At 49.2% G+C, this 12,049-nt stretch overlaps 1 protein-coding gene across 1 annotated transcript; it reads right to left on the bottom strand.

Annotated features, from left to right (window-relative positions):
- Window positions 1–517: 517 nt before the first annotated feature.
- Ambp (alpha-1-microglobulin/bikunin precursor) lies at window positions 518–11,185 on the bottom strand. Its single transcript, XM_027400302.2, has 10 exons — window positions 11,072–11,185; window positions 9,839–9,981; window positions 8,434–8,510; window positions 7,338–7,454; window positions 6,526–6,627; window positions 5,778–5,824; window positions 3,171–3,252; window positions 1,989–2,156; window positions 1,523–1,696; window positions 518–543 (listed from the first exon to the last, which is right to left on the bottom strand). The coding sequence occupies exons 1-10, from the start codon at window positions 11,183–11,185 to the stop codon at window positions 518–520; spliced, it is 1,050 nt and encodes a 349-aa protein (XP_027256103.1).
- Between the last annotated feature and the right edge of the window lie 864 nt (window positions 11,186–12,049).

The following is a 12,049-nucleotide window of genomic DNA, read 5'->3' as shown; positions in this document are numbered from 1 at the left end:
GGTGTGGCAAGGATGGGGATAACCTCAGGCACCTGGGAACTCCAGGATACCACTCTTTGACCATGGGTCTTTGTGGCCTCCATCCAACCTCTTCTAGAAACAAGTGCCAGGGTTCCTGGGCTTTCTGTGTGTGTGTGTGTGTGTGTGTGTGTGTGTGTGTGTGTGTGTGTGTGTGTGTGTGTGTGTGGTGTGTGTGTGTGTGTTGAAGTAAAACAAAATAACGTCACTTTATACTACTTCAGAATTGGGGACTATTGTGTCTGAAGTGGTGCGCAGCCAGGATCTTGTTGTACAATGCAAGCTGTGCATCTTTCTCTCCTCGGAAGGCTGGGTTACTCATACTCCAGTCTGTTTCCCGCCACCCACCCCAACCCCCTTATTACAACCACTGTGACAGTGAGATGCCAACACACAGAATACCAGGAGTTGACAGCTTGTTTTATTTGGACCCAGGTCACCTGAGCCAGGCCACACTGGGATGGACAGTGGCTATCCTCTGGCTTGCAGACTGGCACCTTCAGCTGCGTATTAGCTCCTCATACCCTGCGGATACAGAGTAACTCAGAATGGGTCCTTGGGCTGGGATGAAACATCACTTGCTAAATGACTTCTCTCCCATGGCTGTTGTATGGGACAGCCTGGCTTTCTGACTTACTGTAGGTACCATTTTCCACTGGGAATAGCAAGGCCCTGAGAATGTTAAGTGGCCACCATAGGCTGACCATCCTTTTAAGAGCAGCTCCTGCCAGCTGAACACTAATCCTGAGTGGGTACTGTGAAGTTGGAGAGGTGGGTGCTTTGTCCCTTTTTGTTTGTTTGTTTTTTCAAGACAGGGTTTCTCTGTGGCTTTTGGAGGCTGTCCTGGAACTAGCTCTTATGGACCAGGCTGATCTTGAACTCACAGAGATCTGCCTGCCTCTGTCTCCCAAGTGCTGGGATTAAAGGCATGGGCCACCAACGCCCGGCCTGCTTTGTCCCTTTTTACAAGAGTTTTAGCTGGCTTCTAATTTCCCTTGAGGCCTGGCCTGGTGGTACAGGCTTGTTTTCTCAGATACTCAGAAAGATGGTAAATCAAGGCCTTCCTGGGCTACAGGAAAATACAAGGCAGGCTGAGCAACTCACTGAGACCCTGACTCAAAACAAACACATTAAAAATAAACAAGAAACACTTGGCACCTAGCATGTGACAGGGCCTAGGTTCTTTACTAAGCAAGGGAAGGAGTGCCTTTCAGTCCATGCCGTTAGCCTGAAAAATTTGGAGCTCCCTCCCGCCCCCGCTCCACCAAGCTCCTCGGCTACCCTACCTGCCTTCTGCTGATGCCTAGCCATCATCTCTGGTCCAGCTAGGACAAGCTAGGTCATGGACCTGGCTTTGGCCCATTTCTCAAGTGAGCAGCTAGGGCCCAGAGAGTGGACCAGGCTACTCACCTAGGAAAGAATTCATTGTTGGACTCTCCAGCCGCTACCCCTTACCCAGACTCCCCTCCCTGCCTGCCTCCCTGGGCTTCCAAGGGCCTCCTACCATCACCAGGAACTCCACAGTACTCTTTGCACTCCTTCTCAGAGTAGAACTTGTTGCCGTTGCCTTTGCAACCCCCATAACTGAATTGGACGCATTTCCCTTGGGCTGCATCAAATGCCCAGAGCTCTACATAGGCTCGGCAGGGACCTTGGACTATGGGGAGGTTGCAGGCCGCTGTGGAGGAGAGAGGGACATGGAGTGTTAGTCACCCTTGCAGGTGCTGATGGGGCATGCACAGGACTACTGAGACAGGGACAGAGGAGCCTGAACATCGAGAGTGTATGGTCCTTTTACAGACTGGGAAACTGCATGGGGACATGACTGACCTAGGCCATCTGGATCTCAATGTGGAATTCCTATGAGCAACTTGCTCTGGATTCCACCCTGAGAAAACCTGAACTTGGGCTCATGGTCAGGTGGCCTGTGGCATGATGAGAATGAGGGTGCAAAGACAAAGTGCACTCACCTATGGTCCGGCACGTCTGCAGACATTCCTTCTCAGTGTTGAAGTTGTTGCCATTGCCCAGGCAGCCCCCATATTGGAAGGTCTCACAGGCCATGGAAGTGCCATTGTAGTAATACTTCTCTATCATCCCTAGGCAGGGACCTTCGGAGTAGTTGAGCTGGCAGGAATCTGGAAAGGAACAGAAGAACAGCACTTACTGAGCACTTGCTGTATACCCAAGTATGCTTTGCTATATACCTATGTATGGATTTATATGCATCTCCCAGCACCTGTTGTGTACCTATGCATGATTAGATAGATATACATCACCCATTCAAACAGTGCTGTGTATCTGCATATGACTTGATGTGCACCATCCATGCTGAAGGGCTTTCAACTCATCCTTTGGATGAGAAGCAGGTGCCCCTTACCTTCTTCACCCCTAAATGGGTTAAACTCAGAATGAATATCCAAAGACTCAGAAACACCCCATAACCCAGAATGGGAAGTTTACCAGTGACCAAAGGACCTATCTGCCCAGAGAATAGCTGGTTCTCCCTTTCCCCAACAGCCACCTTGACCCTTTCAACAAGATGCCACCATGACTTTGCTCTCCTGTGACGCATAAAACCCTTCTTGATACCTGGACACAGCGTGAATTCCCTTCACATGGGAAGTGTCTTTCCCCACCTCACCTCTGTCTTGGGATCATCAGCCCTTTGATGACGCTCTTCTTTGGGCCTATTATTTGTTTCCTCGGAAGTCTCCCCACTAAAACCAAAGAGCCAACAAGACCCAGTGCCCGAAACAAGGCCTAGGATGGGGCAGGCTTGGCATTTGCTGAGCAAGTTAAGAGAACTGTCATCCACACAAATCATCTTCATTACTGACACAAGAGCCCTAATGGTCAGCTCAGGAGACAAGCATCCCATTATATAGCAGAGAAAACTAAGGCTTCGTGAGCATACAGACAGGACAGAAATTCACTCATGGCAGAGATGAGCTCTCCTGAGTCTGGGACCATATCTGCTGCTCCTCTCCCTCCAATCCCATAGGGTATAGAACTTCATCTGCCCTATCTTGGCCAACCGTCAACTCTGTAGCAGAGAGATGGGCCTCACAGTGCTGAGGCAGTCAGGGTGAGACAGCCACAGACTCTCTTTGAAGCATGGCTGAAGCAGGTGAACAGACGGGAGTCCTTACCTTCTTTCTTGAGAACATCAGTTACCAGTGGCCCAGCCCCTGATCCCTCATTTTCTTGGGGCAGCACTGCCCGCCGGGCTCTCTAGAGAGAAGAGAGAACAGCTTTACAGAGATCTCACTGCGTTGCACCTGAACCACTGGAGTTGTGTAAACAGACTAGACTGTCCAATGAAATGCTAGCCCCAGTATCAATATAAATTCCAGAAAGGGCTTCACAGAGTGCCATGCTCAAGAAGGTATTTGGCTCAAGAGGCCAATTTAAGAAGGGACAGTAGAGAGACTGCTGGTCACTAGGCAGCCTTTCTGCTGATAACAGTGGTCTAAGACTTGAAAAGGCACAACTATGGCAATCCTAGATAGTTTCTTCTTTTAAGAGGCAACTGAAAATGTTTAGCCCCTGGTCTTGTCCAGGCCCATCTTAACCTGGTGGCATAGAGGCCTTTCTTGGTGAAAAAGGAGAGACAGAAAAAAAGAGCAAGCTAGATGACACAGCTACTCAGAGGACTTGGATTAAATTGAAAGACTGTTTCTACTTCACAAGGATGAGAGCAAGAAACAGGAAAAAAAGATTAAGCCACCAGTGAAATTCGCAATGATATCCACTAATATAACAGCCACCACCAGCAATGGAAATCATTCGAGTTGGGTTTAACCTCATAGTTGAGACAATATATTGCAATTGAGGTATACAGGAAATAATTCCACATCCTAGGTGTTGTGGAAGGAAGACAAATTGGGTAGAAACAATAGAAGAAACTTTTCTGAGTTGAAGGAAGAGTTGGGTTTCCCAATTATGAAGGAAAATGAATTATCAAAACTAAAAACAAACAATAAAACAACAACAAAAACAAAGCCAAAAAACTATTTTTTAAAAAGCAGCTCCTTATAGACATTCCAGAAAAGAAGGACAAGGAGCCTGATGGCTCTCAGGGTAAATGGCAGGATTTAAACACAGAAGCTCAAGAGCAAAATATGAGGTCATGAAAAAGATTGTAACCCAGTAATTCTCCCCTCACCCAAGCTCATGATAGACTCACAGAAACAGTCTACGCTGGGCAAATGTGCTGGCTGGATTTTATGTCAGATTGATACAAGCTAGAGTCATCTGAGGGGAGAGACCCTCAACTGAGAAAATGTCTCCATAAAATCAGGCTATAGGCAAGCCAATAGAGCATTTTCAAAACTAAAGATTGATATGGAGGGACCCATCCCATTGTGGGTGGCACTACCCTGGCTTCTGTAAGAAAGCAAGCTGAGCTAACTATAAGGAGCAAGCTAGTAAGTAGCTCCCCTTCATGGCCTCTGCATCAGTTCCTGCCTCCAGGTTCTTGCCCTGTTTGAGTTCCTTCCTGACTTCCTTCAGTGATGAACAGCGTTATGGAAGAGAAAGCAAAATAAACCCTTTCCTGAGTTGCTTTTGGTCATGGTGTTTCATCACAGCAGTAGAAGCCCTAAGACAACAAGGATTCAGAAATATGACTCATGTGTTTTTCCTGGGGAGAAAAATGTTCCTTATAGAAACATTTCTACTAAATAAAGGAAATTTAAATGTCAGAAGTAAAATGTAAGTGTAAGGAGGCTGTAGCATCTTCCATGGAGGATTCAGCATGGCCATGGTTGTGGCTGATGGATGGGGACAGAGGGTTCATGTATGATGGGACAAGACAGTGAAGAGGTCCTCCATCTTGTATTCTTGCTGAGACCATTTCAGGTTTAACTAGACTCTGGCCTCCTTAATGGAGAATCCCATGAGAAATTACCCAACTCTATCGTAGAAACCAAAAGTCTGGATGCCTCAGCTAACTTAGCTTCTAATGAAACTACTTACTTCAAACTACTTAATTTCTGAGAAGTCCTCCCCCCATGCATCTGCAGAGTGAGATGCAAGAACATGGCTTCTGCCTTTTAAAAACCTGTGTTCTTGACACTCGAGGTTATACCCAGGTCCCTGGACATTTGAGTGTGGTCCTGGCCAGCTGAAATAAAGAATTTCAATTGGCCACATACTATGTCTTAGTGGTCATGTCTGGTGAGATCCCTGTAGCACATGGAGACAAAGCTGAAGACAAGGAGTAGATCTTCGTCATCAGGCCTGGCTGCCTGATCAAGGGCATGAAGATCAAGTCCCTGGAGAAGACCTACCTCTTCTTGCCTATCCTGGAGATACATTATTGAATTTCTCTTAAGGATGAGGTTTTAAAGATCATGGCAGTGCAGAAGCAGACTTGACTAGCCATTGGACCAAGTTCAGTGTTTTTGTCACTATTGGGAACTACAATGGCCATGTTGGTCTGGATGTTAAGTGCTCCAAAGAGTCAGCCACTGTCATCCAAGAAACCAACATCTTGGCCAAGCCTTCCACTGTCCCAGTGTGGAGAGACTGCTGGGGAAGAATAGTGGCAAGCTCCCCACTGCCCCAGGCAAGGTGACAGACTGCTGTGACTCTGGGCTTGTATGCCTCATCCCTGCCCCCCTCCAATACTGGCATTGTGCCCAAGAAACTGATGTTGTTGGCCAGTTCTTAAACCCTAGAAGGCTGACTAGTGGTCTTGATGGTGTAGAGAACCTGGGACATGGTTGCTGAGGAATGGTAGAAGAAATACTCACCAGAAGTGAAGTGGACTCTTGCTCCAGATCCCCAGGGACACATTCCCCTAGGCAGAGGACACAAAAGAAGAATGAGCAAGAGGCCCAGGTTCAGGAAGGCATACAGATCCTAGACACAGATCTCTGGTACTGGGTGAACATCATGCCCTGTGCACTTCATAGAGAGCCCTCCTTGCACACTCAAAGCTACTGATGGGACACTCAACAGACTGGTGGCTGCACCATCATCACCATCTGTTGCCCCAGTGTCATTCCATCAGTATCCCCAGAAGGTCAGCAACAGCGGCATCTACAGAGTGCTCCCAAGGCACCATGCTGCAGTCCCTAATGGTTTTATCTCACTGACTCCTCACAGCAGCTTTTGAGGGAGGGCACTGTTATCCCGTTTGACAGATGAGGAAAAGTAAGGCTCTAGGAAGACTAGCCAGAAGCAACACCTCTCTACTTGAAGCACTAAATGTAAATGTAGGTACTCTGTGGAGTCTGTACTCTCAAACCCAAAAGTCTTCTGCCTCCTCAGCAGTGTCTGTGGATACCCCATGGAGACTCGTGACCCTGGGATAAGAATGGAATTGGTCAAATGCTTACTCTGCTAGTGTGTGCTCTGAGACTTGGGGCAAACCCAGGAGCTCTCTGTGGCCTTGTTTGTCTCTGAGTGTTATAAGAAAGATTCAGGGATTGAGGGTGTCCTCTGGGGGCAGGAAGGATGAGAGGACCAAAATTCAGAGAAGGGAAAGATACCACTTACCTCTGTCAGCCATAAAAACGATGGAGTTCTCCGGGATGCCCACGCTCATGGCCACCTCCCTGAACTCCTGCAGAAGGCTGTCCCTCAGCTGTGGCTCCCGGCCTGCAAATGGAAAGCAGGGGAGATACCTAGAGTCTAGAGCACCTGGGCTGGCCCACTAGGGTGACTGTGTCCAGTGAAGAATGTGGAAAGGATTGAGTCACTAATTCTCCTTGACACACTGTTGAAAAATGGCTTCCCGTGAGAGAGAGTGGACCCATTGTAGGTCCTGGGTCTTTATTCAGGGCTCTTCCTGCCGGCTCTGTCTGAGCCCGGTGGCTCTGGAGTTACTTTCTCCTTCCCCTGTCCATTTTCATGGGGCACATGTGTTTGTCTGTGGGTAACTTGCAGGTGAAGGCTAGGAACTGAAAAAGGAATCAACTTCTCTTGCTCTCCTGCCTTACTCATTGGGGCAGGGTCTCTCAGTCAAACTCAGAGCTCACAGACGCTGCTAGTCTCGCTTGCCAGCTTGTGTGGGGGTCCCCTGTTGACAAGAATTATAGGTGGTGACCATGCCCACCTGGTATTTATGTGGGTTCTATGAATCCCAATTTGGCCTCCTGGGATCTAACCACTGAACTGTCTCCCCAGCCCCAGGAGTTCCTTCTAGAGAAGGAATGAGAAGTCTTCCTCACCAGGTAGGCTGAGTTCTTTTTCCTCAAGATCAAGACCCCCAATCCCTCCCTAACCAGAGTTCCCTCCCCAAGAAAAAGCAAACTTCCGCACCCTCCCCATGGGCTGTAAAATAACAGGCTCATTGTTAAGGCCTTTACCATAGAGCTTGGCAGTGATGGTGGGTCCGTGGTGATGGCTGAACTTTTTGGTGAGGAAAATGGCATACTCGTCATAGTTGGTGTGGACCACATAGGATTCCAAGGTTACATTCCATTCTGTGTGGGAGATGCAGGCAGACCCAAGGAGTCAGTGGTCAGTCTCTTCACCCTGGAGGCCCATCACCTGTCCTCCACTCAGCATTCTGCATCCACCCCACAACCACATGTCCCACCCAGGGTCTAACTGTCTGCTCATCCAGTGTCAGTCTCTCTCTCCACCTGCTCAACAGCATTGACTCATCAACCTTCACTCCATCCATTCACTGTCTGCCCTTCCTTCCTTCCTTTTCTGTCTCCCTCCCTGGCTCCTTCCCTCTCTTTCCCACCTTCCTCTTCTCACCCCTTCCATCCTTCCTCCCACCCTCCCTCTCTTTTTCTCCCTCCCTCTTCCCTATCACCTCTCCTTCTATTCCTGTTCTTTCCTTCCTCTTATTTATTTTTAAAAGCAGAGTCTCATTTAGCCCAGGCTAGCCTTTTAGCTTGGTAGGTAGCCAAAACTGCTCTTGATCTTCTGGTCTTTCCTCTTCTCCTCATGGCGATGTTTTCCTTTCTTTCTTCCCACCCTTCCCCTTTCCTTCTATTCAGTCTGTCTTTCCTTCCTTCTTTTCTCCCTCTATCACTTATCCACCTGTCTTTCAGATGACCAATCCACTCATCTGTCATCCATCTGCCTATTCATTTACTTATGGTTGCTCATGCACTCAGTGTTGCCATTCTTCTGTCAAACATTCAGATGTTCATCTCATGTGCAATGGTTCGGCACACAAAGGAGATTCGACAGACAGTTGCTAAATCTGTGAGTAAATTTGGACCCACATCCCTTTGTCACTTAGCACCAAGCATGAGCCTGCAAGTGGGGAGCTGCTGACATCACCCTTGGCATCCTACACCTCTCCCAGCTCTGGACATAGGCTAAATGGGAGAAGCTGTGGAGTGCCAAGCATTTGAGGGGAAGGCTGGATGACTTCTCAGATAAATGGGAAGGAAGGTTACAAGAGTAGAGAGAGAAGGGACTGTGGCGGGTCCCCACACTCACTGGATTTGTGGTAGAGGAACTTTCCATCGATGTCTGTCTTCTCATATGTCCCAGAGACCTCTTCACAGACACCTCTCCTGGCAATGACCAAGCCAAAATTTCCCTTTTATGTTTATTTGGAGATGAACATTTATAAATACCTTGTTTCATCCTAGCCCTTGGAAATCCCCTTCTTGTGCATGAGGAACACAGGAAAGGGTTAAATTCATGCTTCCTGCCAGGGTGAGCAGGAAAGTCACTATTGTCATTGCTGCACCTTACCCTTGTGGTAGTGATGAAACCAATGCTCAGCTTTTATTGCCTAATGTCCCCAATGGGGATGACACATTGAGGTCTCTTAGTGTCATGGGTATCACACAGCACTTCTCACGATCATGCAGTATTTTAGCTACTTCATGATCACTCTTTGTCCTGATCACTCTGTCCTGTGAAGAGCTCTTGTGCCACATGCTGGGGACATAGAAGAAAGCCAGACAGACCTGTGCTTTGTAGTAACGTGAGAAGTCCAGCCAGGGCCAGATGCAAACAGTATACTCAGAGCAGTATGTGGAAACACTGTACTCAAGAGGCCACATGGTGTGGCCTGAACCTGGGGATTGGGGGGAGGGGATTTCTAGAAGAAATAACATGGAACTAGCATCCCAAGGACTCAGAATTAGGCCAGGGAGGCAGGGAAATGTGCAAAGGCTTGGAGGCTGAGAGCGTGAAGGGTACTGGAAACTGAAAGATCTGCTGCAGAGGGAGAGCTGCAGGCCATGGGAGAGCACGGAGCAGGGAGAGGTGAGAGCTGAAAAGCTTAGAGGTCTGTCAACATTTCACTCTTAATACCGAAGGCAGTGGGGAGCCATGGAAGGTTCTCTCCAGCCAGTATGGCCTTTTTTTTTTTTTTTAAATGTCTTTCTGGTGGAGGCTGGATCAGAGGGAAAGATTAAGGTTGAAGGTGGAAAGGATAGTAGGTGGGTTTCAGGAAACAGGAAGGGAGGGAGGGAGGGGGAAAGAGATAAAGTGAACGCGGGAGGGAGAGAAGGAAGGGGAGGGATGGAAGTAGCAGCAGGGGGTAGAGGATAGATGGGAGAGAGCTGAAGAAGGGGCAAATCTTCATGATGGCTGTATGGCAGTAGGCAGGAATGAATGGTCTAGGAACTCCACCCTAGACCTACTGGCCTGAGGCTCTTTGGCCAGGTCCTTGGGGTAGTTGTTCCCTTTCCCACCTGAGGAATCCCTAAGGAGAGGCAGGGTGCACAAGAAGCCTTGTGTTGGAGACATGGTCCTTGAGAGGCATACAAGGTGTTCAGTGAGGAGGGCAGCAATGACACCTGAGGCTCAGAAGCAAGGTCCTAGCTATGGTTTCCAGGACAAGGTGGGGGAGGTTGGAGACCCTGGTCACTCCTGCACCCCCACTCACCGCCATCTGGTGCTGGTCGTGCTAATCTCTGCTTCTGTTGCCCCTTTTTGCAGCACTAGTGTGCTTATGCTCATCTTGTTCTTAATCCTCCTCAGCCACGGGCAGGTGGAACCCACAGCCACATTGAACCATTTCCCATAGATCTAGGAAGAACCACAGGCGGAAATCTGGATTCTGGATTTACCCAAGCCTTCGAGAAGACATGTCCACATTCCCCTTCCTCCCTCCAAGGGCCAGCCCTTTAAGGGGCAGTGTCTTAAGGCTGATGGTGAAGTTCCAGGTACAGCATAGTTAGGGCAAAGGTGTGAGATGTCCCCCTGCCTTACACAAGGCCTACTCCACAGATGTAAAATGTCTGTGATACCCCTGTAGGCAAGTAGGGTCCAGACTGCAAACTCTAAGGTCAATAGCCACTACTGCTCAGGAGTGTGAGGCTTTGATTGTATACCTTCCATAGCAGAGTGGTCGGCCACCTTTTGAGGCAGCCTGAGCAAGTCCATGGAGACATTACAAACCTGATAGGGGCTTGTAGGATTAGCCAACCACCTCTTCCTCTTGACACCATTCAGATGGTGCTGACCTTCCAACCCTTGAACCTGCAGCATACCTGTTCCTTGTCCTAAGAGACCCCTGGAGAGTTCTGAGAGCCTCCCACTTCTGAGAGACACGGTTCCCCACCCATTTATGATTAAGGACAAAGCTGGGGCTGCTGGCTCTATAATATGCACACACACACACACACACACACACACACACACACACACACACACACACCTGCACATCCACATTCCACATAGACACATAGTGCTATGCCTGACACAGGCCAGGGTGCCCTTGAGCTCGAACTTCCCAATTCTCCCAACCCCATCGACCCGTGTCCTGTTTCTCTTCTTCCAATAATCCCACAGGCTTATCCCCAAAGCTTACAGGCCCATCCCATCCTATGCCACCTGCCACATGTGGATTCCTCTGGAAATCCATGAAGACAGGGCAGACTGGGAAGACAGTAGGCTAACAGAGGGCTGAACAGAATGAATGCCATGTGAGGGAGCTTTAGCTTCAGAGACTCCCACAATAACCTACCTAACAGTCAGGTCAGAAAGGGCCCCTAGGGATTGAGATGTGTACAATGGGAAAACAGACACCCCAAGACAGATAGGCCTTAGCCAGCAAGGCCCAGTGGTATAGACATGCCACCACTGTGGCCATCTCAGCCAGGGAAGACAACTTTACCCGAGACTCGCTGAAATTCTCCTGAACCTGGATATCTGGAAGTGCTGGCACAGGGTCAGCCCTCGACACCACACAGGAGGTCAGCAGCAGGAACAGGGTCCCGAGACCCTGCATGGCTCTGGAGTCTTTGGCCTTTAATGTCTCACAGCTTGGTGTGGGAACAAGGGACAAGTTCCCTGCCAGAGGCAGCTGCAGACTGAAGCTTGGGAAGAGGCCGGAGACAAGTGATGACCTTGGTGTTTGCTCTGCTCAGCCAAAGCCAATCAGGGTCCTGAGCCAGCTCTAATCGATCCATGCAGCCTGGCTCAGGTCCAACTCTCTGGACAGGAAGCCATGGTTCCTGACTCTAAAGGGACATTGACCAAGCACAGAAGGATTCAGACCCCAGAAAGGCTTCCTTGAAGGCCCAACTCTCCCCAGGGATCACAGGGGATGGGAGAGTCAGGCAATGGCCTTCCCTCTAGTCCTTCCCCTTGGACCACATGCCAGTGAACCAGCAGGTACAGGGAGCCTGTTCTGGCCTGTTCCCCACATGACAAAACTGAGGCCTCGGGAAGCTGGCTGCAGAGCAAGACCAGGTCCTGGCATCCTTCCCTGCAAGGTTCTTTCTTGTCTCCAGCTTCTCATATCCCTTGTGATAAATGCAACAAATGACTGCTGCTGTCCCTTCATGGAGCCACACTAGCTTCCCACAGTGAAAGTATCAGGACCCAGATGAACCCCCACACCCGCCTCAGAAGCCTGTGTAACCCACTTTCACAGACATGTCGTGAGTATCCTGGGAGAGACAAGAATAACTCAGGGTCCCACCATGAGACAGGGAGCACCTGGAGGAGGTCAAGGGCAGACAGATTCCTGTGGTCCTGCTGTGTGAGCTTGGAAAAGTTTCTGAGCCTCATTTCCTCACCAATAATCGGACATTGGGGTGAGGGTTGAAAGGGTTGATGCCAGTTGAGCAACAGCATTATCCCTGGAGTG

Source organism: Cricetulus griseus, chromosome 2 (assembly GCF_003668045.3).
Source record: "Cricetulus griseus strain 17A/GY chromosome 2, alternate assembly CriGri-PICRH-1.0, whole genome shotgun sequence".
Taxonomy (NCBI): Eukaryota; Metazoa; Chordata; class Mammalia; order Rodentia; family Cricetidae; genus Cricetulus; species Cricetulus griseus.
Note: the sequence above shows the minus strand (reverse complement) of the source record. Positions and strands in the feature narration are given on the sequence as shown.

Excerpts from the sequence above, each read along its gene's own strand:
- Ambp (XM_027400302.2), bottom strand. The coding sequence starts at position 11,185 with ATGCAGGGTCTCGGGACCCTGTTCCTGCTGCTGACCTCCTGTGTGGTG. Across the intron at positions 8,511-9,838 it reads ACGACCAGCACCAGATGGCG|GAGAGGTGTCTGTGAAGAGG; the intron begins GTGAGTGGGGGT and ends GGTCATTGCCAG. Across the intron at positions 7,455-8,433 it reads GTTCCTCTACCACAAATCCA|AATGGAATGTAACCTTGGAA; the intron begins GTGAGTGTGGGG and ends TCTCCCACACAG.